This window comes from Centruroides sculpturatus, unplaced genomic scaffold (genome assembly GCF_000671375.1).
Source record: "Centruroides sculpturatus isolate CEXI.00-Female unplaced genomic scaffold, Cexi_2.0 scaffold259, whole genome shotgun sequence".
In the NCBI taxonomy this organism is placed as follows: domain Eukaryota; kingdom Metazoa; phylum Arthropoda; class Arachnida; order Scorpiones; family Buthidae; genus Centruroides; species Centruroides sculpturatus.
Window position 1 is genome coordinate 103,639 of NW_019384410.1, and position 21,302 is coordinate 124,940.

The window sequence follows — 21,302 nt, forward strand, 5'->3', positions numbered from 1 at the left end:
TTAAATCATTTTTCGATAATATAATAATAAATATTTAAAAATTTATTTTATTTTAAAATAGCAAATGAGAAAAATATTATTTATTTATTTATAAACGTTATGTTGGTCTCAGGACGACAGCGAGAAGAGAATCGAGTGGACACCTTTAGAACATACCTACCGAAATTTATTTATGTGCGTAAACACCTTTGTGCATCGATCGAGGGGGGAGTGCCGGACCCCTCGAGTGGGGCTACCAGGCGTCTATGAGGCCCTGCCGGCCTTAGATAGAAGGCGCCAGGTAGGTGAGGCCGCAAGGCTAGGAGAGAGGAGAACCCGAGAGGTGGTGCACTGCCCGCCGCTCAGCAGCCACGTTGCTAGTCACAACCAATGAGGAGATTGGCCCGTGTACTATGGGCGGAGTTACAGCACTCGTCATCCATATTCATCGGCGTTGGGCTTTTGGTACACTTGCCACTTTAAGTAGTTGCTGTACGGCCGCACAGCAGCCACAGTCCCTTTCTTTCTTAGTCAGGTATATACCTTATACCGTCACCACGTTGAATTTCACAGAATTCACGGCCCCGTATCCCACTATGGCGGGCAATGCGGATGGCCTTGATCAGGACGTCAGCAACAAATCGGCATTTATGGAGATCCAGCAACAAGGATTGTCTACCATGTCTCACCATGCCCAGGCATATCCCATTCGGTCGACTTATCCAACTCAACAGACTCAACATGAAGCTGCCTTTGCTACATCGCAGCACCCTAGGCCTCTAGGTGCCTACCCGTTTCCTATGAACAATAATCCCTTGAACAGTTCATTGCACAATAGTTATACGCATCCGAGCCACCCTTGGACATATCCAGCCAATGTGCCAGGATGTCCTCCCTGTCCATCGCCGCCTAGAGATGGTAAGTAAGCTTTGTTTTTATTATCGGTTAGGCTTAACAAGCGAAGCGTCCCGGATAGGGAACGTTAGGCTTAGTAGTATTTACGTGACCAGAGTAATAGTGAAAAGCCGTTAAATGTTTTGTATCGTCGAGTCGCCTTTAATGAAATGTTAATGATGGCTCAACACGCGATGAGTCAATAACGTGCTGCACAAATTTAACGTCTTTTCAAATATACACAGTACTGCACATGCCAATAGTAAACAGAGTGAACAATTACCCTCAGCTGTTTATAATTACCTGTAATTGTTCACATAATCACACTATTGGCAGCCGCCACTCGATAGCCTTGAACCACTCCATGTCTCTACCATCCTTAAACTTAAATTCGCTTTTTTATAAAATCACTTTTTTATAAGGGTTTTTAATCCGTTTTAGACAAAACACAACTTGAAGAAACGCTTCGGGTTAACGGTAAAGGGAAAAAGATGCGTAAACCACGTACTATCTACTCAAGTCTTCAACTTCAACAGTTAAACAGGAGATTTCAACGGACCCAATACCTAGCCCTGCCAGAAAGAGCCGAATTGGCAGCATCCTTAGGACTAACACAAACTCAGGTGAGTGTTATTGCCTCGGGGGCTCCGTGAACCCGACTCACGCACACCCTGCTGCCTCTCTCTTAAAATTAGGCCTGCGACAGGGCCTATGCACATACTACAGCCTATTTTCATACTGTGGGTAGAAGTGTGGGTTAGCATCATGTAGGATATATCGAGCATGTGGGAAGTGAGAGCATGACAGGTGGTGTAAAACTGAGACCGCCGCTAATATAAAACACCTGTACTGCACATGGTAGTCTATATTAAGTTAGCGTTACGAGTTATTTTAAACTAGATTATCCCTCTTAAATCTATCGGATTGTATCTTCCTCTAATGCATAAGAGAGGGTGACATAACAACATCGATAGTTGCAATCAGTGGCGAATTAATGACATTACTGGTAATGATACTCGTCATCCCTTCTATATTAAATAAAATGCACACGCGATTCTTCCTTTAATAGCGATTTAAACGACGGCAACCTGTCATAATAATTAATTTGTCCCTCAAGTGTTCTTTTCAATCTATATGGACGGAAGGTTAATATAGTTTTTCTCTTTCAAAAATATATATAATTTTTTAAATATATAATTCTATAAGGATATGTATTGATGGAAAGTTTGTTCGTGACAATCGTTCTTCTCGGCAGTGTTGGCGCACATGCATTCAGTTACACTTATCTCAACACAGACAGCCAACATGACAAATAGAGCTATCACGATAGCCGAAAGAAGATGAACGATCTCGAAAATCTCAACCTTATTTAGAGATATGTCGACTTTAATATATAATTTAATCCAAAATTTTATATAAAAATAATAAATAATTTCATTTTCATGTCATAAAATATTACAATTTTTTAATACATAAAATATTACTATAATAATATAATATAGAATTAAATCATTTTTCGGATGTTGCGATTTTTCTCTTTCTCTCTTTGCCCGCCCGCATCACTGATAATTTTAATATTTTATTTTCTAAAAAAAATCTCTCTTACATCATTATATTTTAATAAGAATAATTCGAATAAATTTCAAAAAAAATTCATTTTATTATGTTTAAATCCTTAAAAAATTGAAGCGTATTTTATTTTATAATTTTAAATAAATATTTCTTATATAAAATGGATTAATTTAAAAAATTTTAAATGATAATACGTAAGTTATTTGTATGTTTTAGTGTTTTACGACGTAAAATTCACAAACATTACGCCTTGTTTAGACATTTACAAGTTGGTCTTAAAAATGCTCCGTTTGAATTGGATTGAGGTAATCTCTGGGGGTGGAGGTTTTAACAAACAAAAGTAACTGTTGGTATTTTTGTTTTGACAAAATTTGTTTACAATGTTGTTTTTCATACTAGTTTACAGCAAACAGACTTTCGGCTCCTTTTTATTAGACTCTTTTTCCTCGAACGGGGAAAGAATAATCAAATAAAATTAGGCGGAGTCTACTTTACGATTTTCTTTTCTTTTCTTCTCTTTGATTTATGTTTTCAACAACTTTGGTAAAAGAATAGAGTTGTTAAAATTTTCATCTTCCACATTTTATCACTTAAGAAGTAATTGCTCGATGTTTTTCTCGTATTGACGTTAAAAGAAAATTTAAATTTTGTAAGCTGTCAATACCTGAAGACGTTAACAGAATTATACACCAGGTTAATAAAAATTATATTATTTAATATTAATAATAGCATCAGTCTATAAATCAAATTTATGAAACTATTAGATAGCGATCACACTACACTACCATTTGTTTTTTTTTTTTTGTTTTGCTATTAAAACATTCCTTCGTCTATAATTTTATTACTGATATCACAGCAGCATCTTCCAATGAGGTATCTAAAGCTTATGAAACTTTATTTAATTCATTTTTTTTTTTAAATTTTAAACAGAGATATAAAATATGTAGGCTTGTTTTAATTCGGCCTATAGGCTATAAATTATAACGAAACGTAGGCTTGGCGCAAAAATGGTCGATCTAACTCATAAAATAAGTATCTATAGGCCCGTATTTAGTCATCTGTTTTATACTTATGTAGGCTAATTTAATGCGTAGTGTGCGTAAAACGTTTTATACTCGATCGATTCTTAACTAGGCGTGCCTATAGGCATGAAATTCAACGGATGTTGCTACGAGTTAGCCATTAAATAATACTCTAACACTGAGTAGATTTTCATTTTTCTTTAAATAGATGATGGCAATTAAATTAAATTGGTTTAGGTTCGAATAACGTTGTAACGCTTTCTTATATAAGATTTCCATCGATTGGTTTACAGGATTTTGAAATTAGTGAAAACATTTAAAAAAAAAAAAAATAATAAATAAAATGACAAACAGACCGGAAATTACTTTTTTTTTTTCTGCGAGAAACTAGGCCCTAGAAGTCTCGATTCGTGCCTAGCCCAATTTTAACGTGTTCGCACCGTTTAACAACGACTCTTGCTCACCTGTTCCAACTAGACCGTGAAGTTAGAAGTGAGAGTTCTTCGTGGGAGGGCAAAACACATTCTTGGCCGGAAAAACTGTATCAGCAAACACTAAAATTTTATAAACGTGAAAATACAGTATATAAATAGGAAACGAACAAAACAATAAACAATAAGAGAAAAACAGTTTCTGTTTTTGTGACCTATGCAAGGATTTTTTTTTAATTTTTTAAAAAAGTTCCCACTCTTTCCTTGCATTGTCTATTGAAATGGCCTCCGTTGGATTCCAACCTCCTACCGAACATTTCAAACGGAGCTTAGTTATTATACAAAATTTTAATTTATAGAAATAAGATAGATACCTTTTAATTATAAGCTTACTAGTAATTTTTGTTCTTGAGTTAATCCAACTAAAAAAATAAAAAGAATTATCTTCAAATTTTAATTTATAGAAATTAGATAGATACCTTTTAATTATAAGCTTACTAGTAATTTTTGTTCTTGAGTTAATCCAACTAAAAAAATAAAAAGAATTATTGCTTAATAGTACTTTCACAATAACTTGGTGTTGCTGCAGTTTTTACCTTCTGTTCCATTACTGCAATTAGCTATTGCTAATTTGAATGCATGGGCATTGTGGTTAACATGTGTAAGTTATTTCTAGAAACAAATGGTTCTGTATCTCAAATATTTCAGTGACCCTCATATAATTACACTCATTTCTAAGAGAGAATTTGTAATATTTACTTAGAATAATATGTATATGGAAATATGTTTTCTAATTTAATTGAGAAAGAATGCAAAATCTAAGATTTAGGTACTGTACATAATTATCGTGTTCATAATAGTGTCTATTGAGAATGAGAAGGAATAGTTTCTTAACCTTGTAAAATATACCTATACAGGAAATTTTCATGTACTGTACAAAGTAGTTTTGCATAGAAGGTATCAAAATAAAGGTATTGATATGAAAATTATTAGTGTACATTGACTATATTTTTCTTTAATACACCAAATTTGGAATATATTATCTTGATTTTTACATTGATTATTTACTTATATTAATGTACATCTTTTAAAAAAATCTATATTTTTATCAAACCAACTAACATGGATACCCAGATTGAAAAAGCTGAAGCTGAACTTGCAAGTCATAGGAATAGGATTATTGTTGTCTATTCTTGGACAAACATAGCTTGATTGGTTTTATGATAAAATAAAAAAATCTAAGCTACAGTGTGTCCCAAGAGTATATATAATCAACATTTTACTGCTTTACAGAATTCTTAGGGATTTAAGAGAGATATAAATAATTTCATTTGTATATGCAAATTACTTTACACTGATTTTTGATAATTTCAAAATTAAAGATTATTATATTAATAATTTAACAACAAAAATATATTTTTGGCTGTCCCAAAGTATAGATAATAAAACAGAATTGTTAAATTTGAAACATAAACTTAAAATTACANGCTTAACTTTTCGTTTAAATCTCATTACCGAACATAAAAGAAAAAGTTTATAAAATAATTAACTTTACGACACGAGTGTAAGCATCAATAGTAGAGAGTCGGTATTCGTGTGCAGTATCTGCCTTAGGTTTCGCCTAATTACTTTATCGCTGATTGGAGACGATAAGCCGGTCTTTAAGCTTCAAGCAGAGTTTATCAGACATGTAACGCTTGGCTTAGATAAAAGCAGCGCATTTATCCGTACTAGTCTTTTGTGTTCGCAACCATATCTCTCGGTTTGGTTCCTAGATGAGGTTTGCACGCAGTCCTACTTTCTAGGCCGACATCAATCTCATTGCATCTTCGCCTATTCATATCTATACTCATCTTTTTAGGTCTTCCAGCCCCGTTTGTTAAAAAAAACAAATTAATTTTCATAGAAATATATATATATATATACGTCTAACAACCAAAAATTCTCAATTTAATGCACTTATTACTGCATAATAATCTTAATTTAAGGCAGCAAATTACACGAAATAACTAGTTTTTTTTTCGTTGAAGGGAGGAAAAAAAAACGTAAATATCTTAAAAATGTTATGGAATTTATTTTAATTTATAGGCCTAATTGATTAAGCTCATATATCATATAAAATTCGAGTAAACAAGTTTAGACAATGCATACGAATTAAGCGAAATACATCTCAGTTTTTAGAGTGACAAGAGTCTCTAGGCATTTTATGCGTTTATTTACGATGGAGGAAACAATGGTAGGCATCTAAACATATTTAGATAAAAATCTTTCATGTTAAAACATCGCCATTAAATTTTGGTGTTTTAATGAACTCCGTTCGATCGAAAAATATTTAAAGTAGATACAGTGTGAGAGAATCTCATTTTTCAAAAAACGATTTTAAAGGTGACTAAAAGTGTAATATTTTCACAGTTTATGACACACGTGACTAACCGGATGGTATTCTCGTGACTTCGTTTCACACAAAAGAATAAAGCAACAGTTATTCCGTGGGGGTGGGATGATCATTAAAATAGATGACTGGGGTGTGGATGACTCTCATTTTTTCGAATTCTTTACTTAATTTTCACTCAAGTAGACTATTTAAATAGCTTAGATACACTGTTTATGTCTTAGGCGCAAATATTTGTTAGTTAACCATAACTTTTCATGCGTAAATTTTATATCATAGAATTTTTTTTTAATTATTTATTTCTCGTAGAATCTTAACTACTGTATATAAGGCTACATTATATAAGTTTATTCACGTAAAAATATGTGATAGCATCTCTCTCTCTCTCTCTCTCTTGTTTTTAATGATTTAACTAATATAATTAGCACTTAATTATAATAAAATGTGTCTAATTTAATTTAAAACATATTAGATGTATAGAAAAGAATAAAATCGAAGCTATTTTTCGTTATTATTTTAATCATTAATAAGTTAAAAACTAAATTTACGAGGAGAAAATGAAAAGAGAAATTTCAATATAGATAAAATGGCTGTAGAAATTATTAATTCATTTTAGAAAGTAAAGCGTTATTAATCCTTTAAATTAACTAGAAGTTTTAAATTATATTAATACATAAACCTATTTTGTATATATTTAGATAAGTCTTTTATCATTGCATTATATTCACTTAATAATAAGAGGTTAATATAGAAATATTTTCATTACAAAAATGGTCGTTCGAGAGTCAGATTTCCATTTGAAAACGTTAAAAAAACTCAATTCTAATAGGTTAAAAAATCATATTAATTTATTTAATCATCATTAACTTCATTTTAAATACAAAAACATTAACATTAACATTAAAATGACCAAAACGTAATGAGAAAAGTTTAATTTCTTTTTCATGAAGAGAGAGAGAAATAAAATTTAAAAAAAAAATCTTCTCACAAAAATAAAGAAAAAAAAAAAAAGGAATATTTTCTTAAATTCTTCTGTTGTTGAAAATATTTTTTAGTGGACGTCAAAAAAATCTTCGGACCGTGAATCCAAACAAAATATTTTAAATGCTTGAATTATATTTTTCAATGAAAATGTTGAACTAGGCCTACTTTATTTTTATTAAATTTAATGCCTATTTGAGCATCAAAATAATAATAATAAAAAAGTAAAATAAAAATAGAAACACTACCCGATACTTCACACCTATTAAAACAACAAAAAGTCTATTTAAAAGTTGTTAATACACACAAAATTCTTATGTTATCAGTTACAATGTTTTTAAACGAGGTTATTATTATTATCTAATATCAATTTGTAATTATAATTGAATGTAATTATTAAAAAAATTAAATGTCTAACATATAAAAGTACTACTTTTAATTATTTTTCTAAAGAAATTAATATCAAAAAGTAAGGATTTTTATAAGAATGATAACACTTACATTTTAAAATATCTAAATTTAGGCCCTATATTAAAAGAAAAACAAAGATATTGAATATTTATCTTAATTTAATTCTAATTAAATTATAGATGTAATAATATTTAATGTTTTAACGGGTATAAAACACGAATATATACCCCTACTTTAAATATTTAATAGGACATTTTATATAATAATTAGAATGAATTTTCGAAGAACGAGAGCAATTTTTTTTTTTTAAATGTTAGTAATTTTATAGAATTTCGGGAATTAGCCTTAATATAAATCAATTTAAATTATGTTTTTCTTATAAGTTGACATGTTATAGATTCGATATAACGTTATATACTGTACAGTCGACCCCCTTATAANCAAAATTGTACATTTTCCCCTCTACAATTTAATTTGTAAAGTTTATCGGAAAAACATCAAAGTTAGTTTTGAAAACTATTATTTTAATGAAGTTTTCCTGTGTTCAGTATCTAATTTATAAACTAGATAGACCCTAAAATGCATTCTTCGTTACATTAACTTTAAAAAAAAAAAATTTACTTTTCGATAATTTTACCACGTAAGTAAGAAGTGAAGACTGCAATATTATATCTTTCTAGAGAAAATTGCTTACACGGTTATTTGAGAAACATCTATATACTGTATATATAAAGATTTAAATGGTGGAAATTAAAAAGAAAGCGTTAAGAGCATTAGATAACGATCTCGATACTTTAGACGACACTTCTTGCCATTAATCTTGGCATATTTACCCAAGACAATTGGATTGCCTCAACAGTGATTCCTCATGAGGCTGTTTGTTCTAGGAGGCCCAACCGAGTGACTGAATGGGCGAAAACTGGACAGATGATTGCCATCGTAAAAGTTTACTGCTCTCAGCGACACCTGTGTGACCCTCTTGTCAACAGGGGGTTCATCTGGCGTGGAGATCTGATACTCTCTTGGCCTTTTTTTTTCGCCTATCTTCAGATAATTTAATTTTCTTACACGTCGTATTATTACATTCAATTGAGTAGATTTAAGTAATCCACATAATGCGCCGTTGATTGTGCGTTCAATTAGATAAAAATTAGAATCGATGTAGTATTTATATGTATGAATTAATTGGATTTTTTCAAATGAAATTAATATGCGCGGATGCCATTTTATGGTCGCTTCTCGCGCGTTTAATTATCCGATCGGCCTGTTTTAATACTAGCAAATGGACATTAACCTCTTTAATAACGAAAGCTGAGAAGTAAACATTTTAATTCTGAAGAATTTTAGATTAGTTGAAGTCCTTTAAGCCGCAGTTTTTAATTCTATTGAGTTTTATCACCATAATCGGAAAGAAATAAGAGGCCATCACTAATAGTACAATGTTAACGGGTTATATTTCATTATTATAAGGTGAAAAACAAATGATTTAAATTTTTTATAACAATTAAGTTCAAGATAAAAAGTAATTAAAAAGTCAAATTTGGCCCCTAGCCTTAAGGACGAATTGTTCGGAACCGAAAAACTTGGAGAGGAGGTCAATATTTTTGATTTCCTCGTAGCTCAGCTGATAAAAATGGAGCCTTGAGGCAATGATAAAGTTGGGAGGAGGTTGAAAATTGGATGATCATTTTGAGTGTGGAAAATAGATGGGTTAAATGAACAAATACAAACATTTTGGAAGTGTGCGCCTTATATGAGTTCCACCTCCATGTTTGCGGCGAAGGGGCGCACCTATAGCAGCACTTAATTGTCGGTTAGGAAGCTGTTATTAGGACAATTACCTGCCAGTTTAGGCAAAGTTTACGTAAAATCTTTTTACCTGTCCTGCTACCTGTCCTAGCCGCGAGGTAGACGCATGTTAGTTAGATAAAAGGTCCTGTCAACCTGTTCCTTACAGAAGTTCCTTCAATAGAACAGGACCATATTTTTATTATATTATTAGTTTATAGATTAATATTGAGGATCTTTGGCATCTTTTCAACTGTTGTGAGATTCGCGTTATCGGGGGTAACTTATCCGAAACAAACAAACAAACAAACAAAAAACAAAAACGGAACCCGATCCAGATAGACACGTTGGAAGCCTGAAGGCCTGTAATATATCACGTGATTTAATACATAAATGGATAATAGACCTAGATAGTGCGAAGAGAATTCATTTAGGTTATCGTCGTAAAGGCTGAGCAAATTAAACTAAATTGTAACTTGTTCGACTAATTTGCTAGGTACTTAAGGTCAATTTTCTCTTTTAATATCATTTTTTTTTTTGGATAAAGTGACTCGGAAAATATTAAATGAATTTTCTAATGTTTAATAACTATTTTATCTTTTGTAAGACAACCTTTTGATTTAAATCTAAAGTTGTATATGCCGTATAGATTCGCATACGCTAATTAGTTACTGGATGACAATTATATTAATCGGTTATTATTGCAAAATGGTAAAACATCCACTACTCCCCCCATTCGCTTTACTAGAACTGCCTAGAAATTGTCAAAAGGTGCGAACATCTTGGAAAAGTGCTACTTTTCATCAGAATTATATACATTGGTAGCTTTTAGTGCATTTAATCACACGAAAGCACTTATCACACAATTACAGGGATAATAATATATATGCTATATGGAAACAAAACGAAACGCCTCTCAAAAATTAACATTAGAGTACCTCCTTTTCCAAAAATTCCCGGAAGAATAAAAATTATTTCCATTTATTCCTTTTTGAATTTTCTTTTTTTTCTGTTAAGAAAAAATGCTTTTCTTCAGAATTAAACTTATTATTTGACCGATAAGTTTCTTTGTAACAGTTCAAATTTTAAAAAATATATATATATATAGGCTATATATAGTGTTTTTTTTTTATTTCAAAATGTAAGTAAAATAGATTAAGTATTAAACATATTAGTGATATAATATCTTAAGAAAATATTATATTTTCTTAAAAGTTCCATTCACGTTATAACTAATATAAAAATGCCCATAGGCATTTGTAATTAAGCGGTAACTTATGTTGCATAATAAAAATAATAAGAGTTGTAACACGAACTCTATGCTTGTTTGCCTATGGGCTTATCAGTAATCGGATTTCCCCCCCCCATTTTAAATTGCAAATATTTTTTACATTTTGGTGTGATCGCTATAAACTATTAAGCTTAGGTTATGACCTTTAATGTTGTCCACATTAAGTATAATTATTGTTTTCTGTGTGTGTAATTCGTAGTTTTTGAGGTAAACAAATGCCAATAGCGTAAGGTCTATTAGCTGTAGGGAAGTTTTATTGTTTTAAGTAGACCTTATTGTTAATGATTAAGTTCAGTGTTTCTTGTAATGATGCTTTAATTGATTGAAACGACCTCTATTAGCATGAGAAATAATCATTTCAGTTGAATCATGGCTAATTCTTGTTTAATAAACATGTTAAAGGAATGATTCCAATTGCATGATCAGAAATTAAGTCCTTAACGAGAGATGGGCTTCGAAGTTATTTTAATAGGAAGATCTTCTTAATTGATCACAGTAATTATAATGTTTATGGGCCCTATATAATATATATATATATATATTTATCTTTATAAGTTTGAATTTAAACTTTCGACTATTAAATTTCGATATTCTTCTTGACGGGTTAAAGTTGACGTTTAATGTTCCTCCGAGAGGGCCTTGGAACATTGAAACGCTCAGAAGAGTGGGCCGTTCTTCAATGCCATAAAATAAAGGCGGGGTGTTTGAAGGATGATTGGATCATTCTATTATCTTAGCGCTAGAATTTTTCTACATAGAGGCACGGTATATCGGAAGGTAGTCGAGGGAAGATGAATATATCGTAGTGGCCACCATCTGCAAACCGAAACAAAGTAGACAGATTGAAACGATACAGACCAGTGAAAACAACCCACAATGGGACAATAGAAGAATGTGTGTCATGTGGTTGTCACGCACATGAACGGGAAATGTCACGTTTTGTGCTCGACTATATACTAACAGTTGTCAACGGATGTAGTTTTATTTGCGAAGTTACTTATTAACTTATTACATAGTTTCAAAGTTCCGTTTTGCCACTTTTACTGCTGTCCAGAATGATTTGTAAGGCTTCTTTCAAATATAATTTAAATAAATAAATATAAAAAAAAGAGAGAGAGAAATGTTGAATTATGAAACTTTACTGTAATGCCACATCAGGATTCTTTCGTTTAAACAATATAAAATACGTAAAACGAGTTACTAAATTTCCAAGGGTAAAAAATAAATTTAAAATTGGCAGACCGCGATGTATCGAAACTTTTTTGTCCTTCAATATAAATTGGGATGTTTCGAGACAATAACAATGGATGACAAAAAGTAGTAATATGCAGAATCATAGCAGGGGGGTCTCCTATTGCGCACAGACTTCCGGCCTAATGCTGACTAAATCACGCTAGCCGCTGCCAAAGAATTGTGTAAGAGTTTCCATAGCTAAAGGGACAGGTCCAAGGTCGAGTCAGGGAAATACTTGAGAAACAAAGAACCTGTTCTGACCGCAAGATTTGTCCTATTGCTCGGCTCTTATTGATGATAGCCAACTTAGGCATTAGCTTATAATATCATTTAGGAGCAATGTGATATCTTTGCACCCTATTTTCAGTAGAAATCATATTTTTTTAAAATTGTTTTTTTATTCTGTTTAAATCATAGATTTTTATCTCTACTGCTCCTGTTATCTTAACTGGATTATTATTATTCTTTTTTTTATTTAATCCGGTTAGCTGATAGGATAGTATCTGGATGGTAGCCTATAAAATTGCCTTTCTTTTTTATTTCCTAACGTGTGGTATACCGCAAATTAGGTAGGTGCTAGTAATTTGTTAAATAATGTCGCTTAATTATTAAGTTAGTTGCGTGAAAATGCAAATTTTCAGATCTGATTGAGATAGTTGCTTAGAATGGTTACTAACCTTTTGATTTCCTTTTTTTTTTTTTGTATAATCGAATGAATCTTCTTTTAATAAAGCCAAAAAGTCTGTAGGAAATAAAATTTTCTGAGAGGAAAAATTGAGGAAGAAGTCCTAATAATAAAAGTTGTAGTCCTAGTTTACTTTGGAATAATAGGTTTAGATAAATACCTTTAGGGCATAATCAACGTACAATCTTAAACATATGAGAGTATATAATAAATTTTAATTACTAAACAATTATTTTTTCAATGAAATATGATAATATACACACGTAATTTATCAATTAGATAATTCGGATGAAATTTAAAAATTCTAAAATTACAATATCCTTTTCTTATTAATTACGGATTAAAAAATTAAGAAAACTAAAGAGAAATAAAATGTTTTTTAGTTAAAAAAAAGTTCATATATAAAAGTGTGAGAATTTAGAATTCCAAAAGAGCTGCACTTCCTTGAAGCCTGCTCATTTCCTTATCTTTAGAATCTCGAGGTTACCACGACTAGAACTCAGCCGTTTAAAGCATATCCCGAGTGATGTATAGTGTGCCATTTAAAAGTTTCTCGAAACTCTGCATATTCAAGGATCTGCTCGAAAATAAATTAGCCTTTAAAATTTTCCCGGTTGCTAAAAATTAATCGCTAATCTACCTAAAGGGTTGATTCTTTAGGTGATTTATGAACCTGAAATATTATTCAGTGCGCGAAATGAAATACGGGTTATTTTAGTAAATAAGAATTAATTATTATTAAATTTTAATCTCTTAGATCGGCTACTATCCATTAAATTGAACTTTCTTATTTTATTTTTATTTTTTTGATAAATAGACTCTTAATGGGATATAATAAGAGTTGTCTATTTGACGACTTTTCATCACTCCTTGCATCATCACCTAATCAACGATGCGTGCAGCACAGAAAGCTACATGAAGACTATTGCAATAATGGCATGAGTAACTTACTGTTTACAATGACCCATATAGTCGTATAACAGGCTGTTTAGTTGCATATGATTTGAAATACGTCGATAAATCTAGAATAATATTTACTCTGCGTAATCCTTTCAGCTTTTGTTTTAATAACTTATTTAAAATTTCTTTTCGTGTTAGAAATAATTAAAATAAATTTTTAATTGAATGGGAGAAAGATCAGAATCGGGATGAGAAGGATGAGATGGGGAAGAATATTATTGCAGATAAATTATTTTTTAATGGTGATAAGGGATGTCGTTTGAGACATTTCCGATTGATACGTAGTGTAAGGATTTTTTTTTTTTCTTTTTTTCATGAAAAAATCGAAGTTTCGAGTACACTTTAGATGTGGCCTCGATTTCGTGAGAGAAGGTGCACGTGTTAAAACACACTAGGAAAGGGGGTAGAATGATTAAAAGTAAGAGCGACAACCGAGACAGGTTTTACGAGACTTCCGACTAACTAGGTCTATTGCAAGGTTATGTCTAATAGATATATACGTTTGTAGCAAATGTGTACAAAATTGGGCGAGTATTTATCCATTTATGCCAAAGATCTTTTTAGCTAAAGTTTTTTTTTTTTTTTTTGCATCCCTGCTTATTAATGACTTCTTGAGACCTAAGAAAAGTTTATAATGCATTTTTTTTTTTTTTACTTTGTTTACACGTTACTTCTGGCAACGTCGGCTACCTTTGAATATTCATCACGCTTACTCCCCCATTCCTAACCCGAGCCCTCCAACGACAACTTCCTCAGCCTAGCCGTGACCGGATAGCCTGGTTGTGGGCTAGATGCTATCCCATCGCCCTCTCCTCCCCCCTCCGGTGCCGACATGATAGATCTATTGCTTGACGTTGTATCCGCCCGCCACCTAACAACTGACCTATTCTTGCACCACGTGACTTGCTTTACAGGTGTCATGACGTTGAAGAAGTTTTACTTTAGCCTTTTACGTAATCATTCTTATAGACTTAGACCCGGAAATTAGATCTATCTAAATTTAATTCTTGATTAAAATTATGTATTTTTTTTTCTTTTTTCTTCTTAGTTATTAAATAATTTTGTTATCATCGTGTTATCTATGAAGTAGAGCATAATGTTTTAATATTTTCTGTTTTCCTCCCCATTAATTTTATACATTTTATATCTGACTTTGCTATTTTAATGTGAACTTAATTACGGATAAAAGTTTGTTGCCACTTATATAAATAGAACGATAAAGCATTAATAATAAAGTACGACTTTTAGTAAATTTTTTAAGGATGGTGCTTGTTTTAGTTCTAAAGAATAGTCCATTTTTCAACTCCCTTTATGTATCTTACATGCAACTACGTGCTGCTCTTCTACAAACTTGGAATGATGACAAAACAGAAGGCGGAGTATCCCCTGTAGTCTAGATCATTGCAGAAGGTCTCTGTATAGGAAACCGATAGCGAATTCGCTACCGTGTAAGGGCTGCGTGCACGTCAGGCCCACCCACGCTAGTCTTGTGACGACCACCTCGTTCTATTCCCTATATTCGCCAAGTTGGATATCCAGTTGTGTCGTGAGAGTATGTGTAACATGACTCGACTCCTTTTTAAATCCGAGTGGACCAAAGAGTATTTCTTGTTAAACGTTTTACCGGCTGCTATCATGAGCGGATGGCTCTCTTACAGATGGCATCACATTAGGTTCTATTAGAGTAATGCAGCCTACAGTATTTCCTGCAGAACGGTTACCGCCTAGTCACGTAACAGTTGGGGGACGAAAGATCTCCTGAACGGAGCCTCTTCATCGGTAACATCCAACTTCACCAGCTTAAGCTAATCCTAAACGCAGCAGCAATCTCCGATAAGCTCCACCCTATCAGCCTGTCCAAACCGGACTCTTAGCAGATGCCATGAAGAGAGAGAGAAAGAGAGAGAGAGAGCGAGAGAGAGAGAGAGAGAGAGAGAAAGAGCCTTTCGTAAATTATGTGGTGGCAATTTCAATTAGGTGTGAACAGTCGTCGGCAACACGATACTCCTGACAGCGACCCCGTGCGGTCAATTTCTTACTACTGCACTTCTTCCATTGGTTTTATCCTGTGACGTCAGTGGACAATAAAGCGTTGACGTCATGGTTTTTTGATGTGTGTCATGGACATTGTCACTATTTAACTGGAACTTAAAATAGATCTGGGACTATATGGTTAAAGGCTATTTAGGAATTTTAACTTCTAAAATCATAAATACTATTCTGGTTCAATTGGAGATAATTCCGTTTTTAATTTTCGGATGATAATTTAATAGATTTAGGACTCAGAAAAATCAGTAACTCGTGAGTCGAGTGGAATTTCTTAAATCGTCCCAAATTTTTCGCATTAATGCATTCTTCTCCCAAGCGGATAAAGAAGGTTTTCTGTACCAGTCCCCGCCGAAGGCGTGGTTGTTTGATAGCTTTTCACCTTCTGAGTTTTTTCTTTACTTCTCTACACAGAACTCAATGCATTTCTAGGAATTCGCCAACATGGAGTTCGTTGGTTTATATAGAATAGATCTATTTTCTCTGTTTTTTTTAAAAATTAAATCGGTTTGTTCTTCCTTTCCAATTAATATTTGCTGAAGCAGTTATATAAATGTATCAAAACAGTCGAAATCCTGCTTGCTATATTGTATGCAGATGTCAAGAGGAGACATGCTTGGCCGGAAATGCTCACCCTCATACAGGAAATCACATGACCACAAACATCCGCTGCCAGGTGCTGAGTCCAACAGCATGACTGATATCCGGACTTCAACGGGTTTGTTTTTGATGTCGGCTTACTCAATCCTGATACCTTTGTATAGATATATTTGTGCAATTCAATTAAAAAAACAATATTTTTTTCTATTTTATCAAAACATTTTGTAACTATGGCAGCAGAAAAAGTATCCATTTAAGCCCCATAATAATCAGAATCTCAATTACTAAATGTAAAATATCTTTTTAAAATTGTAACTAAAATAAATGTTTCATCCCCAGGTAAAGATATGGTTCCAAAATCGTAGATCCAAGTACAAGAAAATGCTGAAGGCGCAACAACAGCAACAACAACAACCACCTCAGCAGCAAAATCAGACGCCAACAACCAATCCAAATATGGTGCCACCAAATCCGGCTTCGACACCACCAGAATCGCACGATAGTCGTACACCACCATCAGTGTTACCCCAATCTGGACTTCTTGCACCGTCCAATCCTCCACAAGTGAACAGTATGTCTACAGCTGTTAGTCCGCCTGCCATGAGCCCTCCTATAAGTTCTTGGGACATGAATCCTGCCAAGGCAGCAATGAATGTATCTAACACGTATATGCCCCAGTATTCTTGGTACCATCATCAACCGGATCCATCTATGAATCAACAGATCCTCACTTAATTAAAAAAAGAGAATTATGTATTGAATTTCGGATCTCCTTCTTTCAGTCAGCCTGAGAGCGTGAAAGGCTGCTCTGAATCGAAAATGTATTGTACAGCGGTTTCCGGGATTGGTCCAGTCAACTTTGAGCCCCACAGTGAGTATGAAGACGGGCCCGAGTCCTCCCTACAGTTCCATAAAGAGAAGGCTCAAATGTGATCTTCTCCAAAGACTTGACGACCTTTGTGAAATGTTTTTGACGTGTTTCTATCCTTATAGGACCGACGGCGTATGGGCTCGGTGCTATCCCGATTCGCCGTTTTTTTAAGTTAAAAAAAAAAAACCAATGTCGTCCTGGGCCTGTGGGGTCCTTAAAATCCGAGGGGCCCTGTGTATATATATGTACGTTTGTGGTGTTAACCTAGTGTTCTTCTCCAGCTACTCAGGTACGTGCAGGCCATGGGTCTTTCACTCCGTTATGGAGAATGTGCGCGAATTCCTGATGGCTTCACGTGACGTCATACTCATCTAAGAACATTTCGATCAATACTCAAGTGTACGCGGAGGAGAACATGGTCCCTGCCCTTCTTTGTGCAATGTGCCCATATAAAAAAAGGGGACCCTCCGACATCCCTGATCTCTGAGTTAGTGTACAGTTTCTCAGCTCCCTCCATATGCCTCCCCTTCTAAACCCTCTTTTGCTTTTTATGAATGAAAAAAGTGTTTGTAGGTCCTGACAAAAAAAAATGAGATTTAAAAAATTTAAAAAGGAAAAAGGAAATGACACTTGAAATGTATATTGTGAGGTTTCATTAATAAAGTATTTTAGAGAATCTTCGTCTCCGCATCTTTTTTCATGCCGCTCTATCGGATCAATACAACGAGAAAATTTTTAACTGCGTGAAATATTTTAAAAATTCTTCAATATTTAATGAAAATATTATTTATATTTGAAAAAAAAAAGATTTTAAATATTTAATTAAATATATTTCGTTTCTTTATTCTCAGTTCCAATGCGACTTGTCGTATTCTTTATGTTGATTGTAAGAAATAAATCGGTGTGATGTCAATTAGCATGCAGGAGGTAACCTAAACGAGAAAAAATTAAAATTAAATATTTATTTTTTTAATTCTCTTAATTTAAAAAATGGCGATTTTATTATTTGAATTAAAAATTTTGTAAATTTTAAAGATTATTAAAGTAGAAATAACCAGCTTATTCGATTAGAAACAAGAAGCAGGTTTAATGTTACATCAATTGGTCCGGAGAATAACCTAATTAGATGAAGCACCTATTACGTCTTATCTCATTAGTGTAACATTACGTCTTCCAATTAGAGGACATCGATTGCTATTAGAGGATATCTTTTATGCACATTTATTTCTTATCATTCTAAGCATGTCATAATTCAAGTCATTTGATCACCTTTACCTAAAAGGTTACTAACATAGGAACATTAATTTTGTCGGTTCTGCCAACAAACTCTTCACTAATATCTCTTTCTCTATAAGAAATTTTCTTGTTACCATATCTTATTTTTAATCTTAACAATATAACTTTTAATTTGTACATTACATAAAGTATAATTTTACATTTTAANTATAATTTTACTTTTAATTTAAGTTTTCTAAGTGATGTTATATATCTTTACTTTTGCTCGATATTGCATAGAAATTCTCATAAAAACATAAAAATATTTGATTGAAAAAATGATCTTTTACGTTTAAATTGTATAAATATAAATAAATATTATGTTGAATTTAAGATAAAGTATAAAAAATTGGGACTTATATATATATATATTTTTTTTTTCTACAAACTTACAGGAACTATGGCGGAACGTTAGGTTGAATTCAAACTGGAAAAGTAGGTAGGACTTTCATTAATATTAATAAAACGTTTATAGTTAATTAGAATGTTATAATAATTTTTATCTATGTTTATCTTATTTTAAATAAGCAGATAAGACCAATATAACTATTAAACTTATATCATTATAATCTTTATGCCATTCAAAACTCTTGTAATTGTAAGAATTGATTAGATTTCTAGTCATATAGGCTATGATTACAATCATAAGTAAATGTGAATGAATAAAATCATGCATTTTTTTAGCAAATAAAATTATTATTTAGGATAAAGATTACCGGAATTTATTTTTAAACTTTCGGTCACGCTGATAGAATTACGTGTAAACTTTCGGTTGTTATACGAAAGAATCTATACGTGAACGGCTGTAATGGCGATAATCTTTTTCTTTTTTTTTTAAATAAAAACTTAAAAAGGTAAATGATAAATGAATTTATCAACTATTACTCGAATTCAACTTTTGCTATCTATATTTGATGCTTCGAGGGCGGTGCCTATTCTTCGATAGCCATTGAATAACTCATGATGGAAAGGTTGAATGCAGTTAGGATACATTCCTAGATTGACATTTAAATCTAACTCATGCTTAACACTCTTCTAAAAAATGAAAATATTCGTCATCTCTCTCTCTCTAAACTCCGAATACGTCGGAAACACTTTCGCTTTCATAAGGCCTATTCTTTTTTTTGCGCTTGTTTGTTTTCGTTTATGTATAAGAAGGTGGAGCGGAAGACTTGTAATCATGCGATGAGTCAGAAAAGAAAAGTGGATGCAGGTCGAAATATTCGCTTGGTCGCTTGACCAGAAATAATATATATATATATATTTTTTTTTTCTTTTCTCCTATCTTCGGAGAAAGTTTCATCGTTAGAACAAATCACTGCAAAGAATTAGAGCATCAAACATCACTTTCTTTGATGGTGATAGAGATTGATCCCGATGATGGATCGAACCGGATGAGAGATGCCAGAAGATTTTAAGCGGTAGAGAATTTTTACTCTATTTTTTTTTTTAGAGAAAAGAGAAATAATTTTAGAGAAAATAATTAAAATTTATAATAATCAAAATTTCAAACAAAAACACATAAAAACAACCTTTATCATCTCTTCGATTCCTTGATAACTGGTGATAGAAAATGCCGACTATAAAAGTTTCTCGATTCGTTTTTTATGTATTAAAATAAGTAAATATTCTCTTAAAAAATTGCTATTTAATAATATATATATTTTTAAAGTATTAGGGAATGGTAATATTGGAAATTTAAGTTTTCTAGATGGTTGTTGTAGTAAACAATTGAATGCCCACATGTTATTTCTTCTTTTAGAAATTTAAACGAAACGTGGCTAAATATAAATTTAACACAGAAATAAATCAGGGACGGCTTTCTTAGGCCTTTTGCTTTAAACAAAAAAACAATGGAGTTAATAATGGTCTATAAAGTTGAATTATAATCAGCGAAGGTGATTTCTAGATAACAAGCTTAATGAGCTGAAGGAAAAAAAAGAGAGAGAAAGAAAGACTAATTTTATAATTCTAATATTTCAGATTTAAATTTCATTATATATTCTTAAGTTTAAAAAAAAAAATAATAATAATAATAATAAATTAAATTTATTAATAATTGGATTAAAAATTATTCTATTATAAATAGTTTATAGCTTTTATATAGACTATTATAGGCCTATATATATATATATATAAAATTTTAATTTATTTCGCTAATTTTTTAAGTGATTATTAATTATATAGCCTAATAACTGTGTAATTAATTAAATAATTTTACTATTTTTTTAGCAAATTTAGTATATAAATGTAGACTATAATAATAATATTTATAAACTTGTGTAATAGAATTTTGAGTTGTGTGGTGTATTATAGAATTTTATTAAAGTTTTAAGTTAAGGTTTTTTAGAAAGAAACAAATGTAAAATTTCCTGGTTTTATTAATATTAGCTCTCTTGTACACTTAAAAAGAACACTTTTATTATTGTCGGTTGAGGATATTTACAGAAAAATATGAATTATAAAGTGATTTTAGTCTTTATCGTTGAAAAGAGTATTTGATTATTAGTAATAATTAGTAAAAAAAATGTTTTCCTTCTGAAGTGAAGACAAGGCTGGAATCGAGCATCACGGCTAGATGCCGATCTGTGCCAAAACACCCAAGCGTAAAGGAAAAATCAAAAGCGGGTGAAGGAGAGACTCTATCAGTTCCAGTAAATGTTTAGCATACTCATTCTCTTACTTAACTAATTTTTTTAAAGATATTTTTAAATTTATAAAATAATTTTGACAATAAAAATTTCTCTAGTACGCCCGTGGATGGCCGGAGGCTCGTTGCTTTTGCACCTCCGGCAAAACTGTTGGGCGGAGTTCTGTATGAAGTTAGATGCCGACATTGCAGACAGTCCGGCACCAATGTCTTTGTCTGAA

At 32.0% G+C, this 21,302-nt stretch overlaps 1 protein-coding gene across 1 annotated transcript in view; it reads left to right on the plus strand.

The window, feature by feature from the left end:
- The window catches only part of LOC111618994 (homeobox protein DLX-1-like), a 17,880-nt gene extending 484 nt beyond the window's left edge, over nt 1-17,396 (plus strand). Inside the window, exons 2-4 of the mRNA XM_023360621.1 lie at nt 113-897; nt 1,315-1,496; nt 16,625-17,396. Of these exons, the coding sequence (XP_023216389.1) occupies nt 393-897; nt 1,315-1,496; nt 16,625-17,020 (1,083 nt within the window). The 5' untranslated portion in view covers nt 113-392 and the 3' untranslated portion in view covers nt 17,021-17,396. The remainder of the gene's footprint in view (nt 1-112; nt 898-1,314; nt 1,497-16,624) is intronic.
- Nucleotides 17,397-21,302: the final 3,906 nt, after the last annotated feature.